At 47.9% G+C, this 27,292-nt stretch overlaps 13 protein-coding genes and 2 non-coding genes across 15 annotated transcripts; 5 read left to right on the top strand and 10 right to left on the bottom strand.

The window, feature by feature from the left end:
- Positions 1–210: 210 nt before the first annotated feature.
- P175DRAFT_0508133 (uncharacterized protein) lies at positions 211–963 on the bottom strand (the record flags this gene model as incomplete). The annotated part of the gene is made up of 1 exon (XM_040898317.1): positions 211–963. The coding sequence occupies one exon, from the start codon at positions 961–963 to the stop codon at positions 211–213; it is 753 nt and encodes a 250-aa protein (XP_040754847.1).
- Positions 964–3,146: 2,183 nt separating this feature from the next.
- P175DRAFT_0515327 (rRNA-processing protein PWP1) lies at positions 3,147–5,096 on the bottom strand. The gene is made up of 2 exons (XM_040898851.1): positions 4,697–5,096; positions 3,147–4,635 (listed from the first exon to the last, which is right to left on the bottom strand). The coding sequence occupies exons 1-2, from the start codon at positions 4,957–4,959 to the stop codon at positions 3,270–3,272; spliced, it is 1,629 nt and encodes a 542-aa protein (XP_040754846.1). The 5' UTR covers positions 4,960–5,096; the 3' UTR covers positions 3,147–3,269.
- Positions 5,097–5,310: 214 nt separating this feature from the next.
- Positions 5,311–6,010, top strand: P175DRAFT_0500000 (COX assembly mitochondrial protein). The gene is made up of 2 exons (XM_040896858.1): positions 5,311–5,477; positions 5,568–6,010. The coding sequence occupies exons 1-2, from the start codon at positions 5,444–5,446 to the stop codon at positions 5,828–5,830; spliced, it is 297 nt and encodes a 98-aa protein (XP_040754845.1). The 5' UTR covers positions 5,311–5,443; the 3' UTR covers positions 5,831–6,010.
- A 78-nt stretch (positions 6,011–6,088) lies between these two features.
- On the bottom strand, positions 6,089–7,430 carry P175DRAFT_0455259 (rRNA-binding ribosome biosynthesis protein UTP23). The gene is made up of 3 exons (XM_040894594.1): positions 7,312–7,430; positions 7,148–7,237; positions 6,089–7,041 (listed from the first exon to the last, which is right to left on the bottom strand). Exons 1-3 carry the CDS (start codon positions 7,397–7,399, stop codon positions 6,224–6,226), a joined length of 996 nt encoding a protein of 331 aa, XP_040754844.1. The 5' UTR covers positions 7,400–7,430; the 3' UTR covers positions 6,089–6,223.
- A 293-nt stretch (positions 7,431–7,723) lies between these two features.
- P175DRAFT_0t31 lies at positions 7,724–7,819 on the bottom strand. The gene has a single exon. It is a non-coding gene; the product is annotated as a tRNA-Arg (tRNA).
- Positions 7,820–7,912: 93 nt separating this feature from the next.
- On the top strand, positions 7,913–8,415 carry P175DRAFT_0556093 (uncharacterized protein; the record flags this gene model as incomplete). Its single annotated transcript, XM_040900673.1, has 3 exons — positions 7,913–7,941; positions 7,995–8,074; positions 8,141–8,415. 3 exons carry the CDS (start codon positions 7,913–7,915, stop codon positions 8,392–8,394), a joined length of 363 nt encoding a protein of 120 aa, XP_040754843.1. The 3' UTR covers positions 8,395–8,415.
- Positions 8,416–8,609: 194 nt separating this feature from the next.
- Positions 8,610–8,818, top strand: P175DRAFT_0499998 (uncharacterized protein; the record flags this gene model as incomplete). Its single annotated transcript, XM_040896857.1, has 1 exon — positions 8,610–8,818. The coding sequence occupies exon 1, from the start codon at positions 8,636–8,638 to the stop codon at positions 8,813–8,815; it is 180 nt and encodes a 59-aa protein (XP_040754842.1). The 5' UTR covers positions 8,610–8,635.
- Positions 8,819–9,035: 217 nt separating this feature from the next.
- Positions 9,036–9,108, bottom strand: P175DRAFT_0t30. Its single transcript has one exon. It is a non-coding gene; the product is annotated as a tRNA-Thr (tRNA).
- A 420-nt stretch (positions 9,109–9,528) lies between these two features.
- On the bottom strand, positions 9,529–11,176 carry P175DRAFT_0475798 (uncharacterized protein). The gene is made up of 3 exons (XM_040895255.1): positions 10,573–11,176; positions 9,851–10,515; positions 9,529–9,796 (listed from the first exon to the last, which is right to left on the bottom strand). Exons 1-3 carry the CDS (start codon positions 11,049–11,051, stop codon positions 9,735–9,737), a joined length of 1,206 nt encoding a protein of 401 aa, XP_040754841.1. The 5' UTR covers positions 11,052–11,176; the 3' UTR covers positions 9,529–9,734.
- Positions 11,177–11,740: 564 nt separating this feature from the next.
- P175DRAFT_0475795 (uncharacterized protein) lies at positions 11,741–13,517 on the bottom strand (the record flags this gene model as incomplete). Its single annotated transcript, XM_040895254.1, has 3 exons — positions 13,097–13,517; positions 12,839–13,042; positions 11,741–12,772 (listed from the first exon to the last, which is right to left on the bottom strand). The coding sequence occupies exons 1-3, from the start codon at positions 13,325–13,327 to the stop codon at positions 11,741–11,743; spliced, it is 1,467 nt and encodes a 488-aa protein (XP_040754840.1). The 5' UTR covers positions 13,328–13,517.
- Positions 13,518–13,887: 370 nt separating this feature from the next.
- Positions 13,888–15,103, bottom strand: P175DRAFT_0432969 (F-box protein; the record flags this gene model as incomplete). The annotated part of the gene is made up of 2 exons (XM_040893574.1): positions 13,888–14,034; positions 14,114–15,103. The coding sequence occupies 2 exons, from the start codon at positions 15,101–15,103 to the stop codon at positions 13,888–13,890; spliced, it is 1,137 nt and encodes a 378-aa protein (XP_040754839.1).
- A 1,669-nt stretch (positions 15,104–16,772) lies between these two features.
- On the bottom strand, positions 16,773–18,331 carry P175DRAFT_0499993 (actin-related protein 2/3 complex subunit 2). Its single transcript, XM_040896856.1, has 5 exons — positions 18,214–18,331; positions 17,460–18,130; positions 17,308–17,408; positions 17,203–17,251; positions 16,773–17,149 (listed from the first exon to the last, which is right to left on the bottom strand). Exons 1-5 carry the CDS (start codon positions 18,273–18,275, stop codon positions 17,070–17,072), a joined length of 963 nt encoding a protein of 320 aa, XP_040754838.1. The 5' UTR covers positions 18,276–18,331; the 3' UTR covers positions 16,773–17,069.
- Positions 18,332–18,500: 169 nt separating this feature from the next.
- Positions 18,501–21,648, top strand: P175DRAFT_0522443 (snoRNA-binding rRNA-processing protein DIP2). The gene is made up of 3 exons (XM_040899261.1): positions 18,501–18,529; positions 18,598–18,852; positions 18,920–21,648. The coding sequence occupies exons 1-3, from the start codon at positions 18,513–18,515 to the stop codon at positions 21,534–21,536; spliced, it is 2,889 nt and encodes a 962-aa protein (XP_040754837.1). The 5' UTR covers positions 18,501–18,512; the 3' UTR covers positions 21,537–21,648.
- Positions 21,649–22,500: 852 nt separating this feature from the next.
- On the bottom strand, positions 22,501–24,159 carry P175DRAFT_0522442 (metalloendopeptidase WSS1). Its single transcript, XM_040899260.1, has 2 exons — positions 23,647–24,159; positions 22,501–23,599 (listed from the first exon to the last, which is right to left on the bottom strand). The coding sequence occupies exons 1-2, from the start codon at positions 23,928–23,930 to the stop codon at positions 22,633–22,635; spliced, it is 1,251 nt and encodes a 416-aa protein (XP_040754836.1). The 5' UTR covers positions 23,931–24,159; the 3' UTR covers positions 22,501–22,632.
- Positions 24,160–24,521: 362 nt separating this feature from the next.
- Positions 24,522–26,640, top strand: P175DRAFT_0455241 (DUF1776 domain-containing protein). The gene is made up of 4 exons (XM_040894593.1): positions 24,522–24,592; positions 24,656–24,998; positions 25,072–25,235; positions 25,294–26,640. Exons 1-4 carry the CDS (start codon positions 24,560–24,562, stop codon positions 26,140–26,142), a joined length of 1,389 nt encoding a protein of 462 aa, XP_040754835.1. The 5' UTR covers positions 24,522–24,559; the 3' UTR covers positions 26,143–26,640.
- The last annotated feature ends 652 nt before the right edge of the window (positions 26,641–27,292 follow it).

Raw genomic sequence — 27,292 nt, 5'->3', positions numbered from 1 at the left:
AAAGCGACGGGGGAGGGGATAATGTCGAGTAACGAACACTCCCGTGGTATATAACAAGCAAAAGGGGGGGAAATGCCACTTAAATGACCAATCATTAAAGAGTGAAAATCAGTTGGTCGTAATAGACACCCGCAGGGAGAAGGAACACCCAGGTTCTCTTCATCACTAATCAGGAGCGAGTCATCAAACAGGCCCTTGGAGAATAGAAACTTATAGCCAGGACGTCGATGCGAGCGGCCCCAGCCGATCGTTGAAGATACTACCGTAAAGGTCGTCGATCTCCACGAGATAGTCGTCTACTGTAAACTTCCGAAGCCCTTTGCTGTGCAGAACGCGCTCCTCCTCGTCAAATAGAGGCGCCCCACCGAACTCCTCGACCACCTCGTTGACCTGTTCCAGCTCTTTTCCAAATGGATGGGGCTCCGCGTTATAGTAGTCAAGCGATAGTCGGGTCGGGGGAGTGCTGCGGACGGAGTTCAATGGCGGAGGAGACATCCGCGACACGGATCGTTTGCGGGCCAACTCTTGATGTGTTCGCTTCGTATGCGAGAGCGCGCGCTTAGGTATCAGGGGGGCCTCTGTAGAGGAAGCGGTCGATGTTGAGCGGCTGTGGCTTGTCACGGTCGCAGAACGCTTGGGGAAGTAGCCAGACAGCGGGTTGGGTTCGATTGGAGAGACTTCCGGTGTCGTGGTCGGCGACGGGAAACTGCGCTGGGTAAAAGAAAGTTCAGAGTCCTCGGGCGACTGCAACGACGAAGTCGACGACGAAGAAGAAGCTGGGTGGATATCGGGAGCATTGTAGGCGAGCATGTTGGTGGTGGACAACAATTCAACTGGCGCAGAGATCTTGCCCCGCTTGATGGTGCCTGCGGAGAATTTGACTTGGCCCTCACGATAGGGCATGGGGGCAGAGACCTCGGGGCGCTTGTTGCGCTTGGTAAAAGCTCGAGTTAGAGTCGACATGGTGTAGAATCCAAAGATAAATCACGCCGGGCAATAACACATGAAGCTGCGACAAGTCGCCAGTGCAGATATGTGTTTGTTTATATTGAGATTTCTGTTTTAGGTCTCAAATTAATTTGATCACTTGTCACTTGCTTTCCTATTTTTAGCGGCTCTCAATGGTCGTTTGCGATACTTCCAAACAGCGTGAACAAGCCGAAGAATGTGTGGTGGACGATCGCGGGAGTGTCGAGTGGTGGAGAGAAAGAATGGAAGATTGATCAATGGAATGTCCGTTATCAGATTCAGGGTTCAATATCACAAAATCGCTTTTGGTCTTGTCTCTTGATAAATGAGTGTAGAACTGAGGGTCCTTTATTCTTTCTTGCACAGCAGGAAAGGGGAAAAAAAATTCTGGGATAAGAAAGATGATGAAAAAGCCGGCACTGAGGATTGTGGGCTGTTTGACTCAAGGGGGAGGGGGGGAGATGAGTTGCTGCAGCAGCACCAAAAACCGTACAGTGAAAATCAGGGCGGACAACCAGGACACGCCGAGGAAAAGAAGTAGAAAAAGAGAAAGATAAAAAGAAGTCCTGGCGGACAGGAGAGCAGGAAGAAAGGAAGGTATCCAGGAGGTCCGATCAAGGACTGAGAGAAGGGGAAAGGAGAGGAAGAAGGAATGGGAGAAGAGAGAGAAGAAGGAAATGAAAGGAAGCGAAGGGCAGGAGTTAGAGATAACCACCGGGTCTTTGGTTCACGTTAGACTTTTCTCTTTCTAATTATTTTCAAAAGAACCACTGGATCTTGAATATCCAACCCATGGAATGGAACCTTTTCTTACAATTTTATTCATCTTTGGATTTTTTTCTTTTTTTACCTGGGTATGATGATGTACATAGTCCACCACTATAGGTATCACACTTCCAACGCAGTAGGAAAATAGCCAACGAGAATCATCCTGATGATTGGAAGGACCTTCCCGATCCCCTCATATATCCGGGCTGGAATCACAAGAAGAACTAATCAATCTCATCCACTCACAGTCTCGCCTCCCGTCTTTTCTGCATGCTTGCTTTGGCGCCAGGTCGGTTTTGGCGCCAGGAACGGGAAAGCGGGCACCCTGAGAAACGCCCAACTGCCTCGAATTGATGGGGATGAAACCGCCTTTTCCCGCTGGACTCGTCTCAGAGCCAGGATTGTGTGCCGGTGGCGTACGGAGGATTCTCTGAATTCTATGCGAGGGGGTTCTGTGTATGTTCAGTGCTCTGTATATGACAGTGGCCACGGCACCTTGAGAAGAACAGCCTCGCTCTGTCAAACAAGGGCAATCAATAACTAATGATCAAGGTCTTGACAGAGAATCTTGGACTCTAGTCTCTTGGTGGCCAGGTGGGTCGTCGCCCAAATCTCCACCCAGCCTTGTACGGATAAGTCCAGGCATACCATCTGGCTGTCAACCTATTATATTTAGCCACTGGACATGATATGTAGGAACAACGCATCTCAAAAGCGAACCTCTGCAGCTGAAAATGGATGAACAACAAGAAACTGCCAGTTCTAGGCACCTGATACGTCCAGGCCATGTGTCATATTTGCCTCTGCTCTGATTGATCTAAACTACGCGGTGTTGGTGTGATGTTAATTAAGATATCCCCCGTACGATCTCCGGCCTCCACGGGGATCCTTCCCAAGCACCGAATAAGATCTTCAACCTATCCGTACCTACGGAGTACCTCCTATATTATACGGGAGTACGATACTCTGTACCTAGAGAAGAAATAAATAAATTCATTTCGGGCAGTGATTTTGTACACGTGATGCCCAATTGGGAAGTTTTGGTGATGGATCGATCGATCACATGATGATGTCTGCAACCGGCAAGTCGGTTGATTTGATTTGATTTTATGGATCATATCATATCATATCCTCGATTGTATACAGTATAACTTCATTTTTACTCTCCGTAGACGGACATGTCTTCATTTCAGGAGAGAGAGAAAAAAAAAAAAAAAAAAAGAGGCTGGTTGTCGGAATCAGTATGCATTCCAAACCAGTTGTCTACACTCTCCCACATTCCCGACGCTGAGATAATAGGAACTGACGCAGAATAAAGGCTCGTGATTTAGATTTATTGAATCGGATCGGATCGGTGGTTGAATGGGTATCTCAACTTTTCATTGAATGTCTCACTTCCCTCCTTTTTGGTTTTTTTGGTGTTTTTTTTTAAAAAAAAAAAAAAAAAAAAAAGACCCAAGAAGCACCGCTATGTAGAAATCGTCTCAATATTCTAATTTCCAGTCATCAAGAAAGCAATTTTAATACGGAATTTAATCCTCTTCCATCGACTCCCAGCCATCTTGTCCCTCACCGCCTCCAATCTCTGGTGCTCCGTCATCATCGGACTCATCCTGATCAGGTTGCATCCCTATCATACGCTCCTGCACATCACCCGCCAACGAGGGCATCCGCGAGACAAAGGCCCGACGCACCGCGCCGTTGGTGGAAGTATCCCAGATCTGGACCACGCCCTTGCTTCCCGCCACCGCCAGCCGGAAGCCCACCGCGGCATCCGGAGCAAAAGTGGTGGAGAACACCTTGCCGACCTCCAGCTTGCGCGACACAACCATGCTAGGCTTGTCGTTCTCAATGTTCCAGAGCTTGACTTGCTTGTCCGTTGACCCGGTAACCAGGAAACCCGGGATGCTGGCGTTGATGTCGAAGGCGGACACCGACGAGTCGTGTGCCTGTAAGGACCACACAGGCTTCGACTCCTTCGGGGTGGCGGGCACGTTCCGCACATCATATCGATAAACCATACCGCCGTCAGTGGTCACGTAGAAATAGTTAGGGTCGTGGACGTCCCAGCGCACGTTCTCAACATCCGTGTCGACACCCCAGCGGGCCTTGGCGTCGGGGGCTCTCATATCTGCCGCGACGACGGTGCGGTCGTAGCTACCGGTCAGAAGGACCGTCGACTCCTTCGGGTGCCAGTCCAGGGAGCACACCTTGTCTGTGTGGTGCGCGTAGGATTTGGCGCACTTGGCGGTGTTCAGATCCCAGAGCTTAACCGTGCGGTCGGCCGAACCGGAAGCCAAGAGGTTACGGTGTTGTCGGTTCGCAGCGAGAGCGAGGATGGAATCAACGTGGAACTCCTCGTTGGCTTTGGACTTCTTTTGCTTCTTCTTGGACTTTCTGGGGTCGGCTTCCATCTCCGCGCCACCCTGGCCCAGAATGGCATTGGGATACATGCAGTCCACAACGTCCAAATCCCAGATCTCGATATCGGGCTCCATAGTTCCCACGGCGACAAAGTTACCGGTGGTGCGTCCCTCGGCGTTTTTTCCGACTGGGAAATCCAACCATTCGAGGCAGAGAGGGATAGCCGGCAGCATGATATCGTGGTGCACGTAGAGATTATCCGCCTCGTCCTCGTAGACGTAGACTTCCAGGTGCGCCACCTCATCCTCAATCTTCCCCGCAAGCAGCAAATTATCCATCGGAAGAATCTGGAGTTCCTCTCTCTCTTCATCATCCTCTTCCTCGGGGACAACCAGGTACGGGTCCTCCTCGTTAGGCTGGTGGTATGCCAACGACTTGACATTGCCGAACATGGTGACCTTCTCGCCATCCTCGTCCACTTCATCGCTATCGTAGTGATCAAGGTCGTATTCCTTTAAATCGTCATCGTCGTTACTACAGCCTCCAATTAGCTTTCTCATCCTATCTCAGTTCAGAAATGCCAGTGAAAACATACACCTTACTCTCCGTAGCATCCTTCTTCTCTGTCTTCTTCTCCGCATCATCATCATCATCCTCCTCCATCACATCCCCATCCTTCTCATCGTGCTCTCCATTTTCCCGTTCCTGAGCGGCACTCAATTCCTCCCGCGCATCCTCGAGCTGCATTCTCGCAAGCTTCGATATGCGATTCATCTCCTCCTCATCGATTTCATATTTCGTCGGGAACTGCGCTGCCACACCGCGGCGCACCCAAGCGGAGGTAGTAATCATAGACATCGTAAATTCAGAAAAAAAATCAAAAATAAAATTAAGAAAAAAATCCCGACACAGAAAAAAGTGTGGGATTCCGAGTCAAAAATAAAATCCCCGGAAGTGAAATCTATATTTCTTCAATTCACCCCTCCACAAAAGCCTTCGAAAAGCGAGAGAGAGAGAGAGAGAGAGAGAGAGAGAGAGATTCTTGTAGATTTTTTTTCCCCGCCCCGAAACCCACTCGGCAGAATTTCTTCACCGACGCTTTCACCGCCTGGAATTTGGACCGGAGATTTCCTCTCTGAACCGACTCACGCATCGGATGATCTACTAATTTACCTAGTTCTAACTTCTAGTACGAAGGTAGTGGCTACAGCTCGACCTTTCACTTCCAGTTATCGATTGATCGATTGATTGATTGATTGATTGATTGATCGCTTACTAGCAAAAAAGAAAAGCGCGACCCATACATTTACACAGACGCAATACGAAACTACTACATCCCAAAATGCATTCCCACCTCCACACAGCATACAACATTAGTGCGTTCAATTTATTCAAGAAACCCTCCCTTGCAAAAAAAAAAAAAAACAAACAAACAAACCCAATGCCTGTCTTCTAACAATCACTAGACTGCGAGGAAATCATGACCGCCCTCGATGAATGCCATGCCCGCGGATTCATCTACAAAGCACTCGGAAATTGCAACGATATCAAACGCGAAGTGAACCGCTGTCTTGCTGGGGAGCGGTACGAACGGGCAAAGCACAACCGCGACCAGGCGAAAGAGAAACGCAAGCGAATCGAGAAGATCTGGGCGGATGAGAGGGCTTTGGAGATGGGTGGTGGTTCTGCCGGTGCTACTAACACTGGTGCTGGGAATGGGGAGAAGTAGTGATTCTTTTTCTTCTCTTTATTTTTTTTTTCTTTTGTCGGTTCTACGTTGTTTTGTATGAGGTTGAGATTGTGGCAGTAGAGAGAGAGAGAGAGAGAGAGAGAGTGTGTGTGTGTGTGTGTGTATATTAATTGTATTTTACATGGCGGGTTGGGCGGTGCCCGGCGTTTATTATATTATTCTACGAGGATTATGTAGTGTATGTATGTATGTATGTATGTATGTATATCAATGGCTGGCAGAAGTTATGTGAGAATGCTTCGGAAAATGCATATACATTGTTGCTACTTGTACTTTATAATGGACCTATTTTTGTCCCCCCAAACGCCGTACATAATAAGTAAAACGGTAGAAGAACGATAAAAAGAAATCACTCTAGACGGAAGAAGGCATTCAGTCATCTGCCGAGTCCACTGCTGCTACCACCGCTTCACTCTCCCCCGGCGCATCTGCGGACTCGGTTGGCTTCACACTCTTATGATGGCGTCGTCGCCTCTTAGCCTTGGGCGCAGCATCTCCATCCTCCCCTGACCCCTCAGCCGCATCCCTCTCCTCCAGGTCATCTCTGACTCTCTCCTTCTTCAAACCAGACGCAGCCTCTGCATTCTCATTCGCCCTCTTCTTCGGCTTCTTCATACTCAACGGATTCGGCGCCTTGGCCTTCCTTGGGTCCTTCTTCTTTGTCTTCTCACTCTGGTCTCCCTGGCTCTTATCCTTCTCCTCGCCCCGCTTCTGATTCAACCCAACCCGGAACTTATCCTGCTCCACACCTTCCCTTATACCCTCTGATGGCGAGCTCATCGGTTCCAAGATCATCACCGAGCGCTTAACATACACAATTGGCACACCCGGGATAGACCGTGCTCCACGGCGAAGCATCTGGGCGCGCTTGAGCGCCTCAAACGCTTCCTCGGCAGCTGGGTCACGCTTTCGCTTCTTCCCCGGTGCTTGGGAGTTGGACTGTTTCGGGGCTGGCGGGTCGGAGGTCGCAAGGGTGTAGTGCTCCTTGTTTCGTTTGACGTCTGTTGTCGGGGAGAGGAGGGAGAGGAGACAGCTTGTTTCATCGATTGGGGTGGAGTCTTGGTTGTGCGAGCAATGGCGGAGGGGGAGCGTGGTTGGGGGTGGGAGGTGTTCGGGGCGGATGGGGTTGTTAGTGCGCGGGTGTAGGGGTTGAGAGGCCATGATTGCAGCCAGAGAGCATTTTGTCAATACTGGATGAATAGACGTATTCGTTAGATCGGATTGACGGGTTTGTACAAGTGATATGAAGGTATCTGGAATTATGAAGGCATGGTTTGGGATGCGAAGGGAACGTACATGGCTTGACTTTGCCCTGGAGGGTACGTTCCAGCGCTGGGATTAGGTCCATCTTGAATGAATGTACCGCACGCAGGAAATTGGAGTCGACTGCGCATTTTGAAGTTAGCAATGAACTCTCCTCTCTGCAGGATGGAGGACATCTGGAACAAAATGCTACATACCAAGGACCTGGTAGGGCTCACGGAAACCAAATGTCAACTCATATTGGTGCATGAGCTTGCGATACTTCTTCGAACGTTTGGCCCTCATTTTGGCTGCTGACTGTATAAGGTTGGTTAACTGGTAAACGTACGCCTTTTGATCCCCGACGGATGGTTTTTTTTTTTTTTCCCTCTTTTTTTGCCGGGCGGAGGGGAGCTTGAAATATGGTCTGTGCACTGATATCTTTATCGAGTTGTTGGATGGACTATGGAGAGACCAAGTTAAAGCAAGCCTACCACTGAATTTATCTTACTTGAACCAATCAATACATTCCTAGGTGACTTGGGTAGATCTAATGATTACTGTTGTTTATATAGGGGAAGAATATGATCCAGGTCCTGGTGGAAGTAAAAAATTATACAAAAAAAAGGTCGACCCACGGGGGACTCGAACCCCCAACCTTTGCCTGTACTCCTCTCCGGAATGGGAAGGTAGGAGAGCAATGCTCTACCATTGAGCCAGCAGGCCTCCTGTATCGACTGGTGGGAGTTTTTGCATATATAACCCCGACCATAGTTTGACTGAATATAATATGACGTACATGGTAGCTGGCCAACCAGAATGTCTCCGAATCCTTTTATGGAGAAGAAGTAAGTCACAATGGCCGATACGAAAGAGTCAACAACACATTAAGAACCTCAAGAAACGGAGGATACAAGCAAGTATGTCAAGTCCTCAAGGGTGGTCTTGATCTCAATTTTATTGTGCTTGTCGACTTGATGCGTAGCAGTGGACAATGCCATAATTTCGGCTGCTGTCCCTTGGATTGATTACCCATGACTTCCACAGCAGTTAGTTCAAGACAGCGTATATCTACCCTGAGGCAAAGCTGTCTTGTACGTGATCATTATCGCTGCGTTATTTCTCGAAATTTCGATTGGCGTGAAGCCGAAAGACGTTTCGAACAAGATGGGGAAGATTGTAAGGATGACGATGGAAATCTTCTTCGAGACGAATCAAACAACCGATTTCAATTCTTAGAAGTTGCCCACATCTTACCCCATTCTCTCACTGCGGTTTCCTCTGGTGAAACGGACCTGTAATCTTCATAATCATCCTGTTAACATACATGGCTCGATAGAGCGATTCGAAAAAAAAAAAAAAAAAAAAAAAAAAAAGGCTCTCCGAATTCTAAATATGTTCAATCACGGAATTACCAATTTAATTGAATATCCGAAGATCGATAGCCCCATGAACGCTCTAACATTAGCGCATGACTATCGTCAGTTATTCGGCGCATTCAAGATATATTTCGAGCCCACAGGCAACCCAGATCAATAGAAGATGAATTCAACAGATCAGCGTCCCTTCTTCCGTGATCCATTGTTTCCTGTCGTTCAGACACTGACCCTCAGCCCAACCCGTATATCTCTGGAAATGTCCCCCTTTGCACCATTCAAGGAAAGAATCAAAGCCCTGGTCGGGGTTATTATCTTCGTAGACTTGCCAATGCCGCCTTATTAAAGGCTCTCTCAGTTTGGAGAAGGATTCAAACCAGGAATCCATGGTTATTTACACGGAGCCATAAATAAGTACCTGGAGAAAGTAGGAAGGATATGTATATATTACCTACATACATACACATTTAAAGAATATATATTCTTTATTTATTTATTTAGTACTTTACTACCAAGACCCGAACCAAAAAAAAAAAAAAAAAAAAAAAGAAAAAGAAAAAAAGAAATGCTCACACTCGGATTCGAACCGAGGATCTCATCATTACTAGTGATGCGCTTTACCAACTAAGCCATGCGAGCTGCTTGATGGTTACGGGTTCAGTAAAAGACTATATATAATAAATATATCACTTCTTACCTAGATACGGAATATACAGTCGGAGAGATGCAGGGAAGCGTCTGGCTTACCGTCCAGTGTGCAGGACAACCACTAGTTACTTCCAAGATGTGAAAACACACGAACGTCAGAATAACCAGGGGTGGTGGCCGTACCGACGGTGTATTCGAAGAATCTCCCTGGCTACTACTAGAGGATATCTGTGATCTGGGTCATGGAATATATTTGCAGCATACTGGTATTTCATTAGGTTGATCGCTTGAGTATTTGGTCAAAGCAGGTGGGGTATTTCGCGTGTGTAAGTTCATAATGATAGTGACCGGTCTAACTAAAATACGCAAAAAAAAAAAAAAAAAAAAAAAAAAAAAAAAAAAGTGAAATGCAACCGAATTATATATACCTATGACAGGACTCCTAGAGCTGGTCCTTCCATTTGTCACCCAGTTACTCCGTATGTATTACTCCATTGCCCGTCTATCAACTCCATATGCAAAGTGCTTCCAGTTCATCATATCGCGTCGTGTATAATTCTCAACATGGGTGAGATGGGAGAAAAGAGAACTGGGGGGGGATGGCTCGGTGGCTGTCGCTAGTTCTGTTCCGCTCTTTTCTTACATGCGCCAACAACCACGCTGATATCGTCCATCTTCCCTGTACAGTTATTAGTCGGGCGACGCCATACAAAGACCGATAAGTAGAACATACCACCCTGGATAGCTAACCCTTCATCGATCGCCTTCTCCATATAAGGACTCTCAGCAAATGGGTCCTGAGCCACCACGAGCGCAGCCTTGAGCAACTCCCGAGCCACAAACACCATTTGTTCCTCCGCCAGTAAAGCGGGCGGTGCCCAATCCAGCTCCTTGTCCTCGTATCGTTCCTGGTCCCATTTCCGAAGGCTCCCCAGCGTGACAGAGAGAATTTCGTGTTCCCAGAGATTATCAAGAACGCCATCCGAGACCCCAAGAACAATATCGCCCTCCTCGATGTCGACCAGCGACAGCACCGCGTTCTCCCGCGGCGTATCTACACTATTGGTACCCAGCTGCAGGGGACAGTCAAACCAGTGGTACTGTTCTTCGGTTCGAAAGAGGACCTTCTCCTCGCGCGGGCGGATGACCAGGACCTTGCAATCGCCGATATTGGTCACATAGAGCAGCGGCTTTACGACGCCGTCGGCGTCGTGAGTCTTATGTAGGAGTGCTGTGACGGAGGTTGTCGTTCCAAACCACTCGCTGGGGGACGTGGTCGCGCGCGTCGTCTCCTCGTAGGCTCGCTGGAGGTATTCGACGGGGTCTAGCTTTGTGTCGCCGTTCGGTATTCGTTCGATCTCCATAGCCCAGAAATGCAGGACCAGTCTAGACCAGAGTCTATTCCAAGAGGGTCAGTAAGGGGAGAAGAAGAAACACCCATAACAATTGACTTACGCCGCATGGCCTCGCGGCCTCGTTGCCCAGGCACCCACCCCATCATTCACCCCCAGGAAATTTTCCGTAACAAGAATTGCATCGTCGCCGTTATTCAGGCCGCGTACCAACTCCCCGTGAACGGATAATCTCTTATCCTGGCTTTGATAGTGCGTAGTGAGCGGGTCGGAGAAGGATGAGGATGGCGGGGACAGGAACGGTGGGGGGAAGGGTCGCGAAGTCCGTTTGGCGCATAGCGCGTACCCCGTCTGAAAATAGAATGGAGATCTGCTGATGGGGAACTGGGGGTGACGGTCGGGAAACGGGGTGGTTATGCCGTAGGAAGGCCAAACGGTGCGATGGTATCGCCTCTTCGAGACCCTAGCCCAGTGGGGGGAGGATGAGGACGGGGCTGTTACCAACAGCCGCGATGACGAGCACGACGACGAGGACAAGGACGATACTGCTGTGGAGGGAGTTGCGGGTATCCTCAGCACCATGCCAGCAAGACGAGGACTTGTTAATATATATCAATTTTTTTCCCCGGTAGATTTTCACTCTCCACAGAAGCCTGGATATGAACCAGCACGAGTGGGATGTGGGAGGTAGATTCCTTACCCGGAGCGAGGGAGAGGAATGGTTGTCGAATTTTTTTTTTTTTAACTTAGGGGGAAAACTAGAGCGACGAATACGATGATCCAGACAGACGATAGACAGCTTTAGTTCGATCCATAAACCAGTATGTCGGGGATACCCGAAACACACCTACTATATATATGGCGATAGTCTCATATCTACCCCGTAGTTTCTAGACCCCGGTGACTCTGTTGAGGCAGGAATTATCGTGTTGAGACTTCTCTCACCTCACACGGACTCTTCTCCGTGCTCTATCTATCATGTGCTTCAACACACTTAGATGGTGGTATGATTGGATTTACTTTCAATACTAATACAAGGATCGCGTTATGCACAGAAATAAGCACCAGGGGCATCATGTGTGTGGCCATAAATGTAATGGTAAATCGATTCTGTTTCGTTTGTAGATTTCCTTCCTCCTGCAACCATGATCAACCTGCTACTTCCCGGAGAATTCATTCTCTTTGTCCCTTGTCCGACCGGTGTCTTCCAATCAGGTTTCAATACCCTTTCCTCCCCCCCGGCATTCCAGAGCACCACCTCCTTGTGAACTTCAGATCGGGTTGCCGTCCGAGGTAGTGGCTTCTAGCCTCTGCTTCCTGATCTCCTCCATAAAAACCACCAGTGCACGATCCATCTCCGCAACGATCGAGATGCTATTCACATCAGCCCGAAGAGAAGCTATCCCTTGGAAGATTGCCCTGGCTAGGATACTGCATCGGAGGCCAAATGGCAATAGAGCAACACTTCTTCGACGTTTTGCTACCATAAGGCTCAGCTTCTGCTCAGAACAGGGGCAGTGACGCTCGACATCGAGGGTGCAGTCCCAAGCACAGGTACACACTGAGCGGCAAATACACTTGCGTCCACGGACGAGGTCGATTAGACGTCGCTGATTATCCTCGCGGCGCACGTCGCCTATGCATTTGCCTTCCAGCTTCGCCAATGTAGCCAGACGATTATCAACAATGACCTCGCGCTCCCAGATATCCACGCTAAAAGTATGTGGGTCGATAAATGGAAGGTCTAAAGTGGGAACCACCTGATGGACCGCCCTCCGTGGTATAAAGGCGAGATACTTTTCAGACTGGATTGTAAGAACCTCCTCTGTCGGCATCTGATACATCATCGAAGCTTTGCTCCATTTTCGACAGAATTCAGACGATTTCTCGTTGATAATACTCAGTACATATCGCCTGTATCCAACGAGATCGTCCAAGATGAAGCCTACGCTATCCAGCTTGTTCATGGATCGGCGAATAAATTGGACTTGGTGTTGTTTCACGAGCTCTTTGTTGATGTGACTGCATACGTAAGGATCGTCAAGGGCCCTTTTGCAGACGAGCAGGATCCTGCATAGCTGAGCAGGTTCAGGGAGAATGAACGAGTTGTAAGTGGCTAGATGTCGGACCTCTAGGGTAAATGTGGAACACAGTTCAACACTGGCGATTTCCATGATGAGCCTCGCATACACCGCATAATATAAACTCTCTGTGCTGTCGATAAGTTCCACGATTGAGTTGGATTTGACGAGTTCCTCTGCGCGCCTGAGGTGAGACAAAATGCCATCTGGAAGGTCCTCTAACTATACGGAGGAAATCGACACCATCAGCCATATCCAAAGAAGAGGAGCTGCACCACAAATACATACATCGACCCCATAGTGCAGGAAAGCCATCATCACAATCTTCGAGACAGTGTAAACCCTGGAGTAAACTGACAGCACACTATGCAGCCACTCAGATATGTCCTCGTCGGCGGTTTCGTCCAAATACTTGACGGCGGAGGAGAAGATGTTCCAGTCGGGCGAGCTCACGTTGTAAGGAAGTGCAGGGTACTCAACAGGTGCCATAAGCTAACCTCTTAGTGACGCGTCCAAGATTACAGCGCAGCGTTTTGAATAGCTTACCGCCGATGTGTACGAAGCAGACGTGCTATTAGACGATCGCAGTCTCTGATTCTCTTCCTCGAGCAACTCTTGCGAGTACTTGTAGAATCCATCCGTGTGGTCATCGATTTGGGAGGAGTCGAAAAAGCTCGATATGGAACTTTCCCTCCTTGTCAGAGATGTGCGTTTTGGGAAGAGCTTGCGCAAAGCCAGTTCCCAGAGGTAGGAGGCTGACCTTTGTCCGGATCCCATCTTGACCTGTAGGCGATGATTAATGAGAGGAGGAGTGTGTGGGAAAAGGAACTGTTTGGAGGAAGATATTCATGTAAAGAAGAAAAGGAAAATAGGTGAGTAACAGTATAACTACTATTAGTGAATGATGGTGAGTGAATAAAGAGATTATGGTGAATAGCTGAGTGAATAGCTGAGTGACAGTGAGGTTTGAATTGTTATTCTTGTGACTGGAAAGCACACCTGCCTTTTTTTGACCTACCTCAAGCAAATGATCAAGATCAAGAGATATATTACTATTCTGTCTCCTCTGATATTGTAACAATGTCTCTTATGAGTTGGCATGATAATCTTCATTGGATAAATTAGTATTAAAAGTAGCAGATGGGTATTAACATCAGAAATAAAGCTCAACGGCCTGGACAGAAAATTTCAGACTCGCCGCCGTTTAATGAAAGACACAATGCTATGATATGAAATGATGCCAGTTTCTCCTTTCGTACTCCACTTTATGCAGCAGGTAAAAGAAACGAGATCGAAGCAAGAACAGGACCCTGCGACAGGGTATAAAGGATAATAACCTAAGACCACCTGGGGTCAACCTCAATGGCAGAATTCTCGTTGTAGAGCGAGTACGGCAAAATGACTTCGGGGATACCCCAGAGTGCTCTGTTCGCCCTATCGATATACTCGGATGGAATGTTCGCGCTTTCACTAAAGGATAGGGACTGGAAATCATGTGTTAGTACCGTTATCTGGAGAAAATGATAGATAAATTATGGGAATTTAGCATCGGACTATACTCACTTGCAAGTTTGCCAGGCCTCTAACCCATTCCAGCCCAAAGTCACAGATACCCCCTGGCAGGTCTTCGTATTCTTCGATTGAGTGTGAGAGGAGTCGATGACAATGCTCGAGCCAGAGGATCTTAAGTTTTGCGCCGGGGGCTACGCTGTCGATCTGCGTCATCGCCTCGCCTGAATCGCTTTCTATTCCTCCTAGCCAGTTCAAAAACTCGGGCTGGGCGCCTCGACAGGTCCTGAGTTTCAAGACGGTCAAGTTGGGGTTATTCTTGACAAGCATGATCAACTGCCATGGCGTGATACCTGCACGCTCCATGATTAACGTTTCTAAGTTACAAAGCCCTATATTCTTGTATCGGCCAACCCCCACAAGCATATTCCATGCCTCACTTCCAGGAGCAGGATGGAGCCAGGTACTTGGCCTAACGGGTCCATCCCTGATGTGTGCATGTTCGAAACGCAAAGCCAGGTGACGAAGGCTGTGCTGACAGTTCAACCCTAGCGCCTTTGCACCGTCCAGATCCAAGTCGTAGGCCATGAATTCAAGATTTAACAGCGTCGGCCCATATCGAGTCAGTACTCTGGTGAAGATTAGGTTCTGGGCTCGGATTAATTGTTCCAGGGTCCAGCTTTTGCTCCGAGGGATTGGAACACATCTCCTAGAGTTGATGGTGCGGTAGGGGTGTTTGTACCATAACTCCTGATGCACTGGCTTATTCTCAGGCTGGATCACGGAAATGATGTAGCTACTCCCGTGCTCATTGTTCCTCCGAGCACATGCTAATTGATCTGGGGTAGCCCATCCCGCCTGGAGCAGGGAAATCGTCGAATGCACTCGTTTCTCGAAAACACCTAGCCTTAAACGCTTAAGACTGAGAATATGATAATTGTAGTTGGCACGAGAGGTTTCGCCAAATGCGAGGAGAGTTTCGCAAGGAAGATAAGAGAGAATGTGGAGAACTATCTCCAGGGGTAAAGATTTGATTTTGTCCATCCTAGTTGGAGTACAGCCTTGAGTTTTAAGCTGTGAGGTTACTTTGTGTGTTTTTGTTATCGAGAGTCTTCCTTTTTTGTTCAAACATGAACACTCCATGAGGCCCGGCACACGCCGGTTGCTTATAATCGACCACAATCCATAGGCGGATCAGAAATTTTCATATCGACGCTCTTATTTGAATCCCGTTGGTCCAAGAGGTTCCAAAAGGCTGACTAGCATACGCGGCAAAGTCTTCTGAGTAGGTGAGATAGACAACCAGGTGAGGTGAACAGGTGCGAACCAAAGTTTGTGTGTGTACTGCTTTGTACTTCGAGGCAACTTGGGATATAAAATTCCTGAAGGAATCAAACCAAGGTGCATCTGACAATAAAATGAACTTTCAACTCACGGTTGGTTCGTGAGATACCTAGACTAGGTATGACAGACGAGAACTCCGTCTCCTTGGGCGGCGGGGGGTGTTCGTAGATTTGTCGGTCTCCAGCATTCTCCGAATCCCCGCCGTGACCAGGTAAGGGGGAGGGAATATGATGATCAAGTGAAATCGGTAGACAATTTAACAAAGAAGTTCGGAGTACGCCGTACGGGAGATCTGATTTTCCTAAATAAATTAAGAGCAAAAGCAATTTGCTCTGGAGATGACCTGTCAAATCCCAAGTATTTGGAGCGGAGCTTCGCAACCCTAAGCATATCGGCGGAACACCTTGCTAAAACCCTCTGGTTCAGCTGGTTAGATGTTGGAGGAAGCATTTTTTGTGTCTATTTGTTCCATACATCAAAATTCGCATCAGGAGGGACGTTAGGTGGCATCGCGCACATTACGTATCCAGGATGACCATTTTCTCCCCCTGATCTCCTCGTATCGCTGACAGTACAAAAGCAAATACCACGAAGGAGTCCTGGAGGGAGTATCGTCACGCATTATTCCGTGAATCCGTATTAGAGTCTCAATGAAACCTTGAAACTTGCGCTCCAAGTCAAGAAGACGGTCGGTATTTTACCATGTCGCCAATGAATTATTTCGAAATCCACGGGTTCTTGTACGAGCAATGCCTTGACGCTACCAAAGTCCAATCTATTTTCAAACTGCAACAAAATGGAGCAGGGGGTTACCCATACCATTGTCTGCGAGGTAGGACCGGAGGACGCTGATAGTTTCTTGTCTTGTCATAGCCGTGCGATATTGAACCATTCCGCTGGGACCAATGAACCAATTGAAGTATTCTCCCGCTGCGTTCTGCTTCAAGGGCTTCAAGGGAGATGATATTCGGCCCCTCACCTACGGAGTACCTATGCTGAGTGGTGCCGAGACTGCCCCTAAAAGTGAGCTGTCAAAAACCGCCATTTACTTATGGATAGGATGGAATTGTAGATGGATCCTCACCGAGAGCCCCTTGGACACCGGCACGATGGATGAACCCCGTGCTTACCCGATAATTTGGCTGCATTGTATCTGGATGTCCCACAGCGCTGAGGGAAAGGTTGTTGTCAAAGGGAGACATATGCAGGACGAGAGGGAATGTTGGGAGAAGGAAATGCTCGACGAAGACCAAAGGCGGGATTTGCTCTTTGAAGATGACTTGAAACACACTAATCTTGTGCAAAAAGAAAAAGAGAAACAGAAAAAGAAATTCTATTTCACAAGATGTGCTCGAAATAAATAGATTTGTCTGGTTCTTCCGTCACTAGTCCTAATCAAAGTAAACAATTCGGTAAATGATGGCCGTGAATGATCAAGTACCATGTAAATGGAAGAAGATGCGCTGCCTCCTTACTGACTACAGCCATCATTGTTTCCCCTTTTCATGTCACCCTTTTTGGCTACAAAATGTCCGCACTAGTCATTATTTGCAACCTACACGAGGAACAGCTGATATTTGGTTTGCCTATGTCGGAATGCTCCTATCCCGTTTTTCAGGGCACAATATACAAATAAAAGATAAGGATGTCATTGTTGTCTGTCCGGCTATGCCTGAACCCTGAAAGTACGTCCACTGGCGGTCTTCCTCTCCCGTTCCTCATTCTCGGGACGCGCTCGGTTGAGGACTATGATCCGTTAGTGAACTCCTAACCCCTCTAGCATCAAGTGTGAGACATACCTTGCAGGAAGTCGGCAGTGCGCTTGCGCATTCTTGTGTGGATGTATGCCTTGACAGAAAGGTAAGCAAATAATGTTCAGCTATCTCCCTGAAGGGTCGTGTTACCTTGGATGCCTTGATGTGGTAGTGGAAATAATCACGGAAGGTTTGGATGTGAGAAATGTTTTCCTGGCGTCGCTGTGGGGTCAAATGACGGGGGAAGAGAACTGCTCTCGGTCAGAACCTAAACACACATACAAGGTTGAACGGTATCTTACCAAAGGTGATGTAGCTGATCTTGCCCTCTCCAGAGTCCTGGAGACCAGGCACGCCCGCCAGCTCCAAGGGAGTATCGTTTCGGAAGAGCACTTGAGGTGCATTCTGCAGCGTCACAACTCGTCGTCGAGCATCGACGAATTCCTGCAAGAAGACCTTGCCAAAGATACGATCTGTCTCCTCCCGGAAGACTGTGCTGAAGATCACTGTGACCCGATCATGGCCAGCCTTGATGTAAATTGCTTCCTCCTCTCGATAATGGATCGCCATAACCTCTCCCCCTTCCTTGACCCCCTGGGGTGCTGATTCCGAGGTGTAGTGAGAGGCCTCCTCCGATAGCTTCGCGAACTCGTCGAATGCTCTTTCGAATGGGGCGGCCATTGCGTTCCGCTTTAGTAACGCAAGGCGCGTTATCAGATCGTCTTTTGCCTCCTGCTCAGCAGGAAGGTTTTCTAGGTCAATTAGGACGGAGAAGTCATAACCCGGCTCGGGGGTGACAATGTAAGGGCCGTATTCCCGTTCCAGGACCTGCTGGGCACCGTATTGAACCAATTCGCGGAAACATTTTACGTTGAGAGAGATGAGAATTTTTGTTTTGGACTCAGGGGTAGATAAATGGAACGTAACACCGTCGAAATCCGACACGATCTGGTCGATGGACACTGGCGGGGCTCTGGAGAAGCAAGCAAGCTGTCAGCTAGACCGATGGACATGCGTATGCACTTGGGGGGTAGGCGGCGATCGTAGAAGACGTACCCAGAGAACCGCTCGGTCAGAAGCGACCGGATCAGAACATTCTCATAGTCTAGTAAAAGCATTGTGACAACCGCACTGATCAATCGAACCTGGTTTCCTTTCCCTTCCTCTGCCTAAATGGAGTGAGTGACGTTTGTTGGTGGCTGGTGTCCGGGGGGGGAACACAGCAGGCGGTGAGAGACGCCCATTTTGGACCCTCTCGGTCCCCGTAATATTTGCGGTCGCTTTTTTGTGTCTATCGATAGCGATCACTTTCTCTGATTTTTTTCTTCCTCCCCTAAAGACAAAGACGTTTCGCAATGGTGAAGTCATATCTGTAAGTCCTGGATCTAATTCAGTCTGTCAATGGGCTCATTAAGTTGCGAATTGCTAATTTTTTTATAGAAAATTCGAGCATTCGAATACTTTCGGCCTCGTAACGTCCGCATCCTCGAATGCGATCTGGGTTCGGGACGATGATATCTTCGGTACTGCACGCCAGACAGGGTCTGGACGGGCTGTAGCGGGTGCGGGAGAGGAGGTTTTGTGCTGGGATATAAAGAAGGGGGAGTTGTTGGGGAAATGGAAAGACTCTGCGTGCAAGGCGCAGGTTACCGTGATTACCCAAAGCAAGACAGATGCGGATATTTTCGCTGTTGGGTAGGTGCATAGCGGATCCTAGTTTAAACGCGATCCGTTTACTGATACTATCTGCTTTTTATTGTAGATATGAAGATGGCAGCATCCGAATTTGGGACTCGAGAACTGCAACAGTGATTATCTCGTTCAACGGACACAAATCCGCTATTACCCAACTTGCGTTCGATAACGCTGGTGTACGTCTTGCAAGCGGCTCAAGGGATACAGATATTATTCTTTGGGACTTGATAGCAGAGGTTGGATTGTTCAAGCTACGCGGACACACTGATCAAGTCACCTCGCTCAATTTCCTTGTTCCGTCCCCCGAATTGCTCAACGAAGCTGGACTCAATGACCACGCTGGATTCTTGATAACAACCGGCAAGGATGCGCTGATTAAGATTTGGGATCTCGCTTCACAACATTGTATCGAGACACATGTTGCCCAGTCCAACGGAGAGTGCTGGAGTCTGGGTCTGGCTCCGGATCAGAGTGGTTGTATTACGGGAGGGAATGATGGAGAGCTCAAGGCCTGGTCGATCGATGAGAGCGCTATGATCGAGATTTCTAAAGAGAAGGCTGGATCAGAGAACCGCAAAATCCTCACCGACAGAGGGTCTTTCTACCGCAATGGAAAGGATCGCACCACCGGAATCAGTTTCCACCCAAAGGCAGACTATGTGGCATTCCATGGCGCAGAGAAGGCAGTAGAGATTTGGCGAATTCGCTCCGAGACTGAGGTTCAGAAGAGCTTGTCGAGAAAGCGCAAGAGGAGAAAGGAAAAAGAAGCTCAGCGGGCCACCGAGAACGGCGAGGATTCTGAAATAGTCGACAATGAAAAACCGGTGGAGGACGTTTCCGCCGCACCTGTGACCGAAGTCTTCGTCTCCTATGTTATTGTTCGTACAGGCGGAAAGGTCAGATCGTTCGATTGGATCAGAACAAAGTCGAGTGGAAAGCTTCAGCTTCTTGCAGCCACCACGAACAATCAGCTTGAGGCGTACAGTGTCGCTACCCTTAACAAGAAGAACAAGGATGATGAGGATATGGAATATAACCGAACTCTGGCAGTGGATATACCCGGTCACCGCACCGACATCAGGTCTGTTGCCCTGAGTTCAGATGACCGAATGCTGGCTTCCGCCTCTAATGGTAGTCTCAAAATCTGGAACGTCCGAACCCAGAACTGTCTGCGCACATTGGAATGCGGATATTCCCTGTGCTCTGCATTTCTTCCTGGTGACAAGATTGTCGTTATTGGTAACAAGGACGGAGAGCTCGAAGTCTTCGATATTGCATCCTCCACTCTTTTGGATACGATCAAGGCACATGATGGACCTGTTTGGTCTTTACAGGTGCACCCCGATGGCAAGTCCCTGGTGAGTGGTAGTGCCGATAAATCTGCCAAATTCTGGAACTTTCAGGTCGTTCAAGAAGAAATTCCGGGTACCAAGAGGACAACGCCACGACTCAAGCTGGTGCATTCAAGGACCCTTAAGGTCTCTGATGACATTCTCAATGTCCGCTTCTCACCCGATGCCCGCCTACTTGCCGTGGCTCTTCTCGACAATACAGTCAAGGTATTCTTCACGGATTCTCTAAAATTGTTCCTGAATCTCTACGGTCACAAGCTTCCTGTTCTAAACATGGACATATCCTACGACAGCAAGTTGATTGTCACCTGCTCAGCCGATAAGACAGTCCGTCTTTGGGGTCTGGACTTTGGTGATTGCCACAAGTCCTTCCTTGCCCACGAAGACAGTATCATGGCTGTCGCCTTCGTACCCAACAACAAGGAGGGTAATGGCCACAATTTCTTCAGTGCTAGTAAGGATCGTGTGATTAAATACTGGGACGGTGACAAGTTCGAACATATCCAAAAATTAGCTGGTCATCACGGTGAAATCTGGGCGATGACTATCAGCCACTCCGGAGAGTTCATTGTTACTGCTAGTCACGACAAGAGTCTTCGCACCTGGCAGCAAACTGACGAGCCACTATTCCTAGAAGAAGAGCGGGAGAAGGAACTTGAGGAGATCTACGACAACAACTTGGCAGCCTCTCTTGAGCAGGAGGAGGATGGAGATGGCGAGAAAGCCGAAGCCGTGGATGCCGGCAAGCAGACAACTGACACTCTCATGGCTGGAGAGAAGATTATGGAAGCTTTGGACTTGGGAATGGAAGATCTGGAGGTCGTGCGCGAGTGGCGCGCGCTCAAGGCAAAGCAGCCTAACGCCGCTCCTCCGTCCCGAAACCCACTTTATATCGCGCTGGGCAACATCTCTGCCGAGCAGCATCTTCTGAACGTTGTGCAAAGAATCCCCGCCGCTGCTCTCCAGGATGCACTACTTGTTCTTCCCTTCTCTAAAGTGTCTGCACTCTTCACCTTCCTCAACATTTGGGCCAGCCGGGAGTGGAACATCCCTCTAACCTGCCGTGTACTGTTCTTCATGCTCAAGACCCACCATCGCCAGATCATTGCAAGCAAGCTGATGAGGCCCATGCTGGACAGCATACGATCATCTCTTCGTCGGGTGCTCACACGCCAAAAGGATGAAATGGGGTTCAACATCTCCGCCTTGCAGTTCGTGGGCCAGCAAATCAAAGCGCACAGCACGAAGGACTACATCGACGAACAGGTCTGGGAGGAGCAAGACCGGCAGACGGGAACTGGCAAGAAGCGTGTATTCTCCAGTATTGCTTGATCAATACATGACTGACTGTATATTCGATAAAAATTTTTGTATACATGCATATGTGTCTGGCGTATTTGGATTGGTGGGCTACCAAAAAAAGTTCTATATATCCTTGGGGAGTTTAATGAGAATCTTTCAATCAATATACGATTCCAAGTCATTGATAGATGAGATAATCTCGAAATAAATTTCTAACATGTTCTATAAATAACTACGAAAAAGCCGATGGTGAACTGGAACCACTGAACCTGACAAAAACCATCCGAAGCCACAGGAGGCAACAATCGTATCAATCGAAAAAAAAAAAAAAAAAAAAAAAAAAAAAAAAAAAAAAAAAACGTTTCTATCAATCAAAGCACATTAGCACTCTCCACGGAAAATAAACCTCCAACAAAGAAAAGAAGCCCAATGCGCTGAAACATCAGAAGCACACCAAGCCAAACCACTATCCAATGCAATCCAATGCAATCCAAAATTGGATTGAAAGAATTGAATCCACAAACCAAAAACACCATTCAGCAGAACCTTTCTAAGCATCGACGACAAGGATTGCATTTATATACATATCCTGCCATACCTCTTCCGGCTCTTCCTAAAAATACCGGTTCTTGAAACAATGTTCTCATCATATTGGTGTTGGTTTTTCTGTGGGCGAAGTGGATTGGACGTGGTTTGGCTCGTCTTTTGTTGAATTTTAAGAAGGGGGGGGGGGGGGGGGGGGGAAGGGGAGCATACCAAGTTAATTAGTTTGTTTGTCGGGTACTGAGAAGCTGATTTATTGTGGAATGCTTTATCATTATGCGTGTGGTGGCAGCTTTTCGGGCTGTGTGGTGGTTGGTGTGGGAAAGAAGAGGAAGGAAATTAAAAGTGGGAATCAGAAGAAAAATTTCGTGGTTATAGCTCTGCTTAGTCATTTATTAGTCATGTAAGAAGGTGGGCGCTCTAGTTAACTAACTACTCGGAGTCGTATGTACCTATTTTGTTCATTTGCCCCCAGGGTAGAGCGATTCAACAGTTTCTGATTAATATACAGGCATTAAATTCCATCAGTCATTAATCATTGATAACTAGTTCAGACACCAAGTGTGTTTGTCAGTCCTAGTTCTCATGAAGCGGGCTTCATTGTTCCGCAGCCGGAGCATGTCCACCATTCGGTCTCCATGAAAGTGCCACAGGAGTGGCATAGCCATCCGAGAGGACGTTTCTGGGCATTACTTTCAAGAGCAGCAAGGCTTTCAACGGCACTTCTTCTATTCTTGAAGGTGTTATTGTATTCAACAGTATGGTCTACCGGGCGTTTGTTTCTATTCACAGGGCGCGATGCGTTAGATTCGGTCGTCGACGGCGGCTTTGGTGTAGAATGAGGGTTAGAAAGATGGGGTCTTTCAGCTGTGCAAGCGTCGCAGCATAGAAAATTGGCTGGGTTGATGAGTGTACAAGTAGGGCACATCCACGTAGTTTCCTGGAGGGTATCATCTGCTGTGAGGTCGACCGGCTCCTCTGACCGAGTTGGTAAGTGTGGTTTAGTATTCTGAGGAACCGGCGGAGGAGAAAGGCTTGCTCGAGGCCCTGCCGGATTGTCTTGGCTGGGTGGAATGTAAGATGGACCGTATCTTTCTCTTTCTTCCTCCTCAATCAGATCAATATAGACCTGCATAATCGCTCGCTCGTTTGCATCATCTTCCTCTGCCTTTGTTCGGAATCCATTTCTGGATGCTTCCTCGGCAAGTTCATTAGAATTCTCCGCTCCAGATGCACAGCCCTTGGTTACGTCTATGCGTCTTTGCGCCGCATCTGCAATAACTCTTCGCATGTCGCCTCCCCGCATAGTGGAGGCGCCTCCTAATCGCTGCCCTGAGCCAGCGGAGAAAAGTTGTCTCCGCTCTGCAGCCGCTCTAGCTTGCCTGCGGGCTTCATCGATGGGAATTTTTCTGCCCCCAAGACGTCTTCCATCAGAAAGGAACCCTTCTCCAGTGTATCCTTTGATGGCAAGCTCCGTATGTTCGTCACGTAGTTGATTCCAGAGAGCATGGAATTGTTGATTATGAGGTCCATGCACAATGTGACATAGCCTGAGTAGTTAGCAAGTTCAGGTATAAAACTGGTTAAAGTCACTTACTCGTGTAGCATGGTGTCTACAACCTGCTCGAGAGGCAGAAACTGGCCCTGGTCCCCCGGATACCGGAGGCGCAGGCATATTTTTTGCCCGGCGTTGACGTTGAGGCCAAGAAGGTTCTGTTGTTGGGGATAAAATTCGCAAAGGGTTCCAACCTTCCAGGAACGTCGACGCATAATTGGTTTTACCAGTGAGGCAATTTTCCGGAGAATCAGAAGGGCCTCGGATTCCCTCGGTCGATGCTTGTCGTGTTGGTACTCCTGTACCAGTGGATCTAATTCACGCATGGCTTGGGAAATGCAGAGTAAAGGAGAGCTGATGAGGACAGGGGACGCTGGAAAAAATGGGGATGAGAAATATAGTGATGGATAGAAGAAATGTTGAGTATGCGTTTTTCTTATCTAGTTAAAGAGTATTATGACAGCTAGGGGCCATTGGACCTGAATAGTAAGCAACCATCTCCCCTCAGCAAGACCTCCAAGAGAAGATGCCAGAACATCCCCAGAGAGGGAGTAATTCTAACCGTGTTTTCTTGCAAGATGTTTATTAATTCATCTGCAGGCATCAGCACAAGATCGCGGCCACTCACGTGATGTGACTGTTGCCTGAGGTATCAATATCTTCCAGCCCTTTATGCAGATATCCCCTTACAGAGGACCTAAATAAAGCATATTAAGTTGCTTTTTCTGCTATTCAGGCGAGTAATCTACTCCTGGACAGTTTATTTAGGAATTATGTTTGTTAACTACCTAGGTACCCAATTAACCAACTCCGTAGTTAGTTAGATGAATAAACGCATAGCTTAGTCATCCAATCAATAGTTCACACTCGTATATAACTACTTATCGGAGATCTCCCATCTTATCAAAATTTTGGGCTCTTCAACTCTACCAACTGACTGCAGCTTCTCGTCAAAATGACTAGTGACGATCAGTTTTTCTTCGACTATGTGAGGCTTCCGCTGATTTTATTCGGTTATGTTGAGGACTAACATGTTTTTGGGGATTTCCAGCTTGCATCCATCCCCCATGACGTAAGGAGATATTCGCTGCAGGTTGCAGATTCGATTGACCGACAGGTTGATAATGTCGCGAATGTGGTTCGGGATACGCTCTCTCATCAGTCATGGCTCCCGTCAAGTGTCCGGCCATCACCAAGAATTCATCCTCGTGCTCCGACTTCGCAGTCATTTTACGACCGTTTACACAGATGGGCTCTTCGGAACCGGGCATGGAGTGCGGCAATCTTAGCCTTTGTCGGGACAACTTGCGTCCTATACTTTGGAAGCAAGAAGCTGAGGGGTAGGCGGAGAAAGGCTAGGAGAGCTGGAAATGGCGCTCGGAAGGAGATAGTTGGTAGGTTGGAGATCGCCCCAGATTGTTGTGATGAATGAATGTGTGATTCGTTGAGCCTTAACTTCTGCAATAGTTGTTGCCGGATCCCCTCACGAACCCATGACTAGGTCGATAGCAGCAGATCTAGAACGTCGTGGATATATTGTGTATATTACAGTGTCGTCTGCAGAGGAGGAGCACATGGTTCAGTCAGAGAATTCATCAGACATAAGGTCTCTTTGGCTTGACCTAACTACGGTATGTCAGCTATACGCTCATGTGCCTCATAGGGCTTTATAGGAACTAACATTGCTAGTTGCCTTCATCTCCATCAGAGATTCATGTTTCTCTGAACGAGATTCACACCTTGATCACAACACCACAATCACCGATGGCAGGAGTGCCACCGCATATTTGTCAACTGAGTGGCCTTGTTCTCGTGCCTTCGCCAAACTATGTGGCAGGTCCAGTGGCTACAATTCCACCATCCTCATGGGTCGATACGATTAACACTCGTCTTCTGTCACCTATCTTAACAACGCAGCTGTTCCTACCGCTTCTTACACTTCGCAACACAAACAGCACAGTTGTTGTTGTCTACCCATCAATCTCATCTTCCCTCTCCGCTCCTTTTGCTGGCCCCGAAGTGGCCACAGTTCGTGCTTTGTCAGGGTTTGCCACCTCCCTCCGCAGGGAAGTGAGCCTCTTACACCAAAATAATGTCGACGTGGTGGAATTAAAACTGGGAAATATCGACCTTGGGCCGCAATACCGAACGCCGCAAGGGCATATTGCGGGAACCGAAGTTTTGACATGGAGCGTTCAGCAGCGGGAGCTTTACGGGCCTCAGTACTTGAACAGTATTGAGCAGCGCCCCGTGGCGTCTGCTGGGCCTAGCATGGTACGTGGGTCGCCTGCTAGAAACCTTCACTACGCGGTGCTTGACGCTTTGGAACCTTCCACCAAAAATATCTTTGGGAGAAAGGCGACCAAGACGCCGGTTTTGTATGTTGGACGAGGAGCGCGGTCATACCACATTATTGGGCAGTGGGCTCCTCCTGGGTTAGTTGGATGGATGTTGGGGCTACGTAGTGGATATGGACCTTCTGGTGAGAGTGTTAGTGGTAGCAGTAGCGAGACTGGTTGGGAAAAAGTTGACCGATGAGGGTGTATAATAGTACTATCTCTGTGTTGTCTTTTGTGGAAACGAAAGGATATATATATATATATATATATATATATCGATATAGGAAGTGTATAACGATAGGATGGGAAGCTCTGGAATAGTCCGTCTTGAATTGATCGGCTTCCATTTGGAAGATCTGCTGCCCTAACCGGATTCGAATTCAAAAGGAAGGGGATAGATAGATAGATAGATGGATTTTTTTCGTTTCAGCAGCCAACATGTTGACGGGCCTCGATGCCAATTTGGGGCAAACCCAGAGATTATCACAATAACGCAGAAAATCCAATCAGGGTGGGTGCCAGAGGTAAAATCCAGCCTGTCGACGATGCTTCTGAGTGATCTGGCTACATAGTCCAGCCTCATTGGGCCGGGGAAATTATTACAGACTTAAAAATAGGTACTCCACCATGATTCAAGATGAAGCTAAATTGGGTAGTTTCATGATCAGGAGTTTTCTTTCGCAGTAGCAGCCTAGAAGGGAACGTTTTCGAAGAAGAATATCCGATCCCCAATGATAGAACGAAATACTAGTAAGGTATAAACCTCCTTTATTACGATCATATTATGACTATGTATGTGCATGTTTTGGTATAGGAGAAGGGAAATTGAAGTGTATGTAATGGTTTTTCCCTGAAATATACCAGTGGTCAAACCAAAAGATGCCATGTATGCTATGTATTATGTATGCTAGTAGTACAGGAGGTATTCTGCAGGTAATAACGTAACACTGAATCAAGCTGTACAAGGCGGATACAGACAGGAGACAGGCTCTTAGGGAGTACTATGTTAGTATGTATGGAGTATGTAGTGGTTATTTCCTTTTCTTCAACAAGATGCTCTCAACCCTCTCGACGGGCTGTTGAACAACATCCTTTTTTTGGGGGGGTTTTGATTTAGTGTTATTTTTATTTTTTGGTTTCCGTTATTTCACCCCTCGAATCATCATCGTCCCGATTTTTAGTGTTGTCCCCCCCCCCATCTCCTCCTGTCTACCGCTCACTACTGGTCACTTGAAGCTGTCACTCCTTTCCCATCCATCCTCAATTCATCCTCCTCTAGATCTGGTTTATTATCCAGTGCTATTCGCTACCTCTTTTTACTTTTCCTCCCCTTCCTGTCTTGGGGCTGT

The sequence above is a fragment of the Aspergillus ochraceoroseus genome, assembly GCF_002846915.1.
Source record: "Aspergillus ochraceoroseus IBT 24754 chromosome Unknown P175scaffold_2, whole genome shotgun sequence".
Lineage (NCBI taxonomy): Eukaryota > Fungi > Ascomycota > Eurotiomycetes > Eurotiales > Aspergillaceae > Aspergillus > Aspergillus ochraceoroseus.
This window is presented reverse-complemented; position numbering and strand designations above follow the sequence as displayed.

What these genes read in the sequence shown, in the direction of transcription:
- P175DRAFT_0515327 (XM_040898851.1), bottom strand. Translation starts at nt 4,959, where the DNA reads ATGTCTATGATTACTACCTCCGCTTGGGTGCGCCGCGGTGTGGCAGCG. An exon ending in GATGCTACGGAGAGTAAGGT is followed by an intron (nt 4,636 to 4,696) that starts GTATGTTTTCAC and finishes TGGAGGCTGTAG; the next exon opens with TAACGACGATGACGATTTAA.
- P175DRAFT_0500000 (XM_040896858.1), top strand. Translation starts at nt 5,444, where the DNA reads ATGCATTCCCACCTCCACACAGCATACAACATTA. An exon ending in CCACACAGCATACAACATTA is followed by an intron (nt 5,478 to 5,567) that starts GTGCGTTCAATT and finishes AACAATCACTAG; the next exon opens with ACTGCGAGGAAATCATGACC.
- P175DRAFT_0455259 (XM_040894594.1), bottom strand. Translation starts at nt 7,399, where the DNA reads ATGAGGGCCAAACGTTCGAAGAAGTATCGCAAGCTCATGCACCAATAT. An exon ending in TGAGCCCTACCAGGTCCTTG is followed by an intron (nt 7,238 to 7,311) that starts GTATGTAGCATT and finishes CAAAATGCGCAG; the next exon opens with TCGACTCCAATTTCCTGCGT. An exon ending in CCAGGGCAAAGTCAAGCCAT is followed by an intron (nt 7,042 to 7,147) that starts GTACGTTCCCTT and finishes CTATTCATCCAG; the next exon opens with TATTGACAAAATGCTCTCTG.
- P175DRAFT_0475798 (XM_040895255.1), bottom strand. Translation starts at nt 11,051, where the DNA reads ATGGTGCTGAGGATACCCGCAACTCCCTCCACAGCAGTATCGTCCTTG. An exon ending in AGGCCGCGAGGCCATGCGGC is followed by an intron (nt 10,516 to 10,572) that starts GTAAGTCAATTG and finishes CTCTTGGAATAG; the next exon opens with ACTCTGGTCTAGACTGGTCC. An exon ending in AGGGTTAGCTATCCAGGGTG is followed by an intron (nt 9,797 to 9,850) that starts GTATGTTCTACT and finishes ATAACTGTACAG; the next exon opens with GGAAGATGGACGATATCAGC.
- P175DRAFT_0499993 (XM_040896856.1), bottom strand. Translation starts at nt 18,275, where the DNA reads ATGCTTTTACTAGACTATGAGAATGTTCTGATCCGGTCGCTTCTGACC. An exon ending in CTGACCGAGCGGTTCTCTGG is followed by an intron (nt 18,131 to 18,213) that starts GTACGTCTTCTA and finishes TTGCTTCTCCAG; the next exon opens with AGCCCCGCCAGTGTCCATCG. An exon ending in ACCACATCAAGGCATCCAAG is followed by an intron (nt 17,252 to 17,307) that starts GTAACACGACCC and finishes CTTTCTGTCAAG; the next exon opens with GCATACATCCACACAAGAAT.
- P175DRAFT_0522443 (XM_040899261.1), top strand. An exon ending in GCGGATATTTTCGCTGTTGG is followed by an intron (nt 18,853 to 18,919) that starts GTAGGTGCATAG and finishes TTTTTATTGTAG; the next exon opens with ATATGAAGATGGCAGCATCC.
- P175DRAFT_0522442 (XM_040899260.1), bottom strand. Translation starts at nt 23,930, where the DNA reads ATGCGTGAATTAGATCCACTGGTACAGGAGTACCAACACGACAAGCAT. An exon ending in GTAGACACCATGCTACACGA is followed by an intron (nt 23,600 to 23,646) that starts GTAAGTGACTTT and finishes CTAACTACTCAG; the next exon opens with GCTATGTCACATTGTGCATG.
- P175DRAFT_0455241 (XM_040894593.1), top strand. Translation starts at nt 24,560, where the DNA reads ATGACTAGTGACGATCAGTTTTTCTTCGACTAT. An exon ending in ATCAGTTTTTCTTCGACTAT is followed by an intron (nt 24,593 to 24,655) that starts GTGAGGCTTCCG and finishes GGGGATTTCCAG; the next exon opens with CTTGCATCCATCCCCCATGA. An exon ending in TTTGGCTTGACCTAACTACG is followed by an intron (nt 25,236 to 25,293) that starts GTATGTCAGCTA and finishes TAACATTGCTAG; the next exon opens with TTGCCTTCATCTCCATCAGA.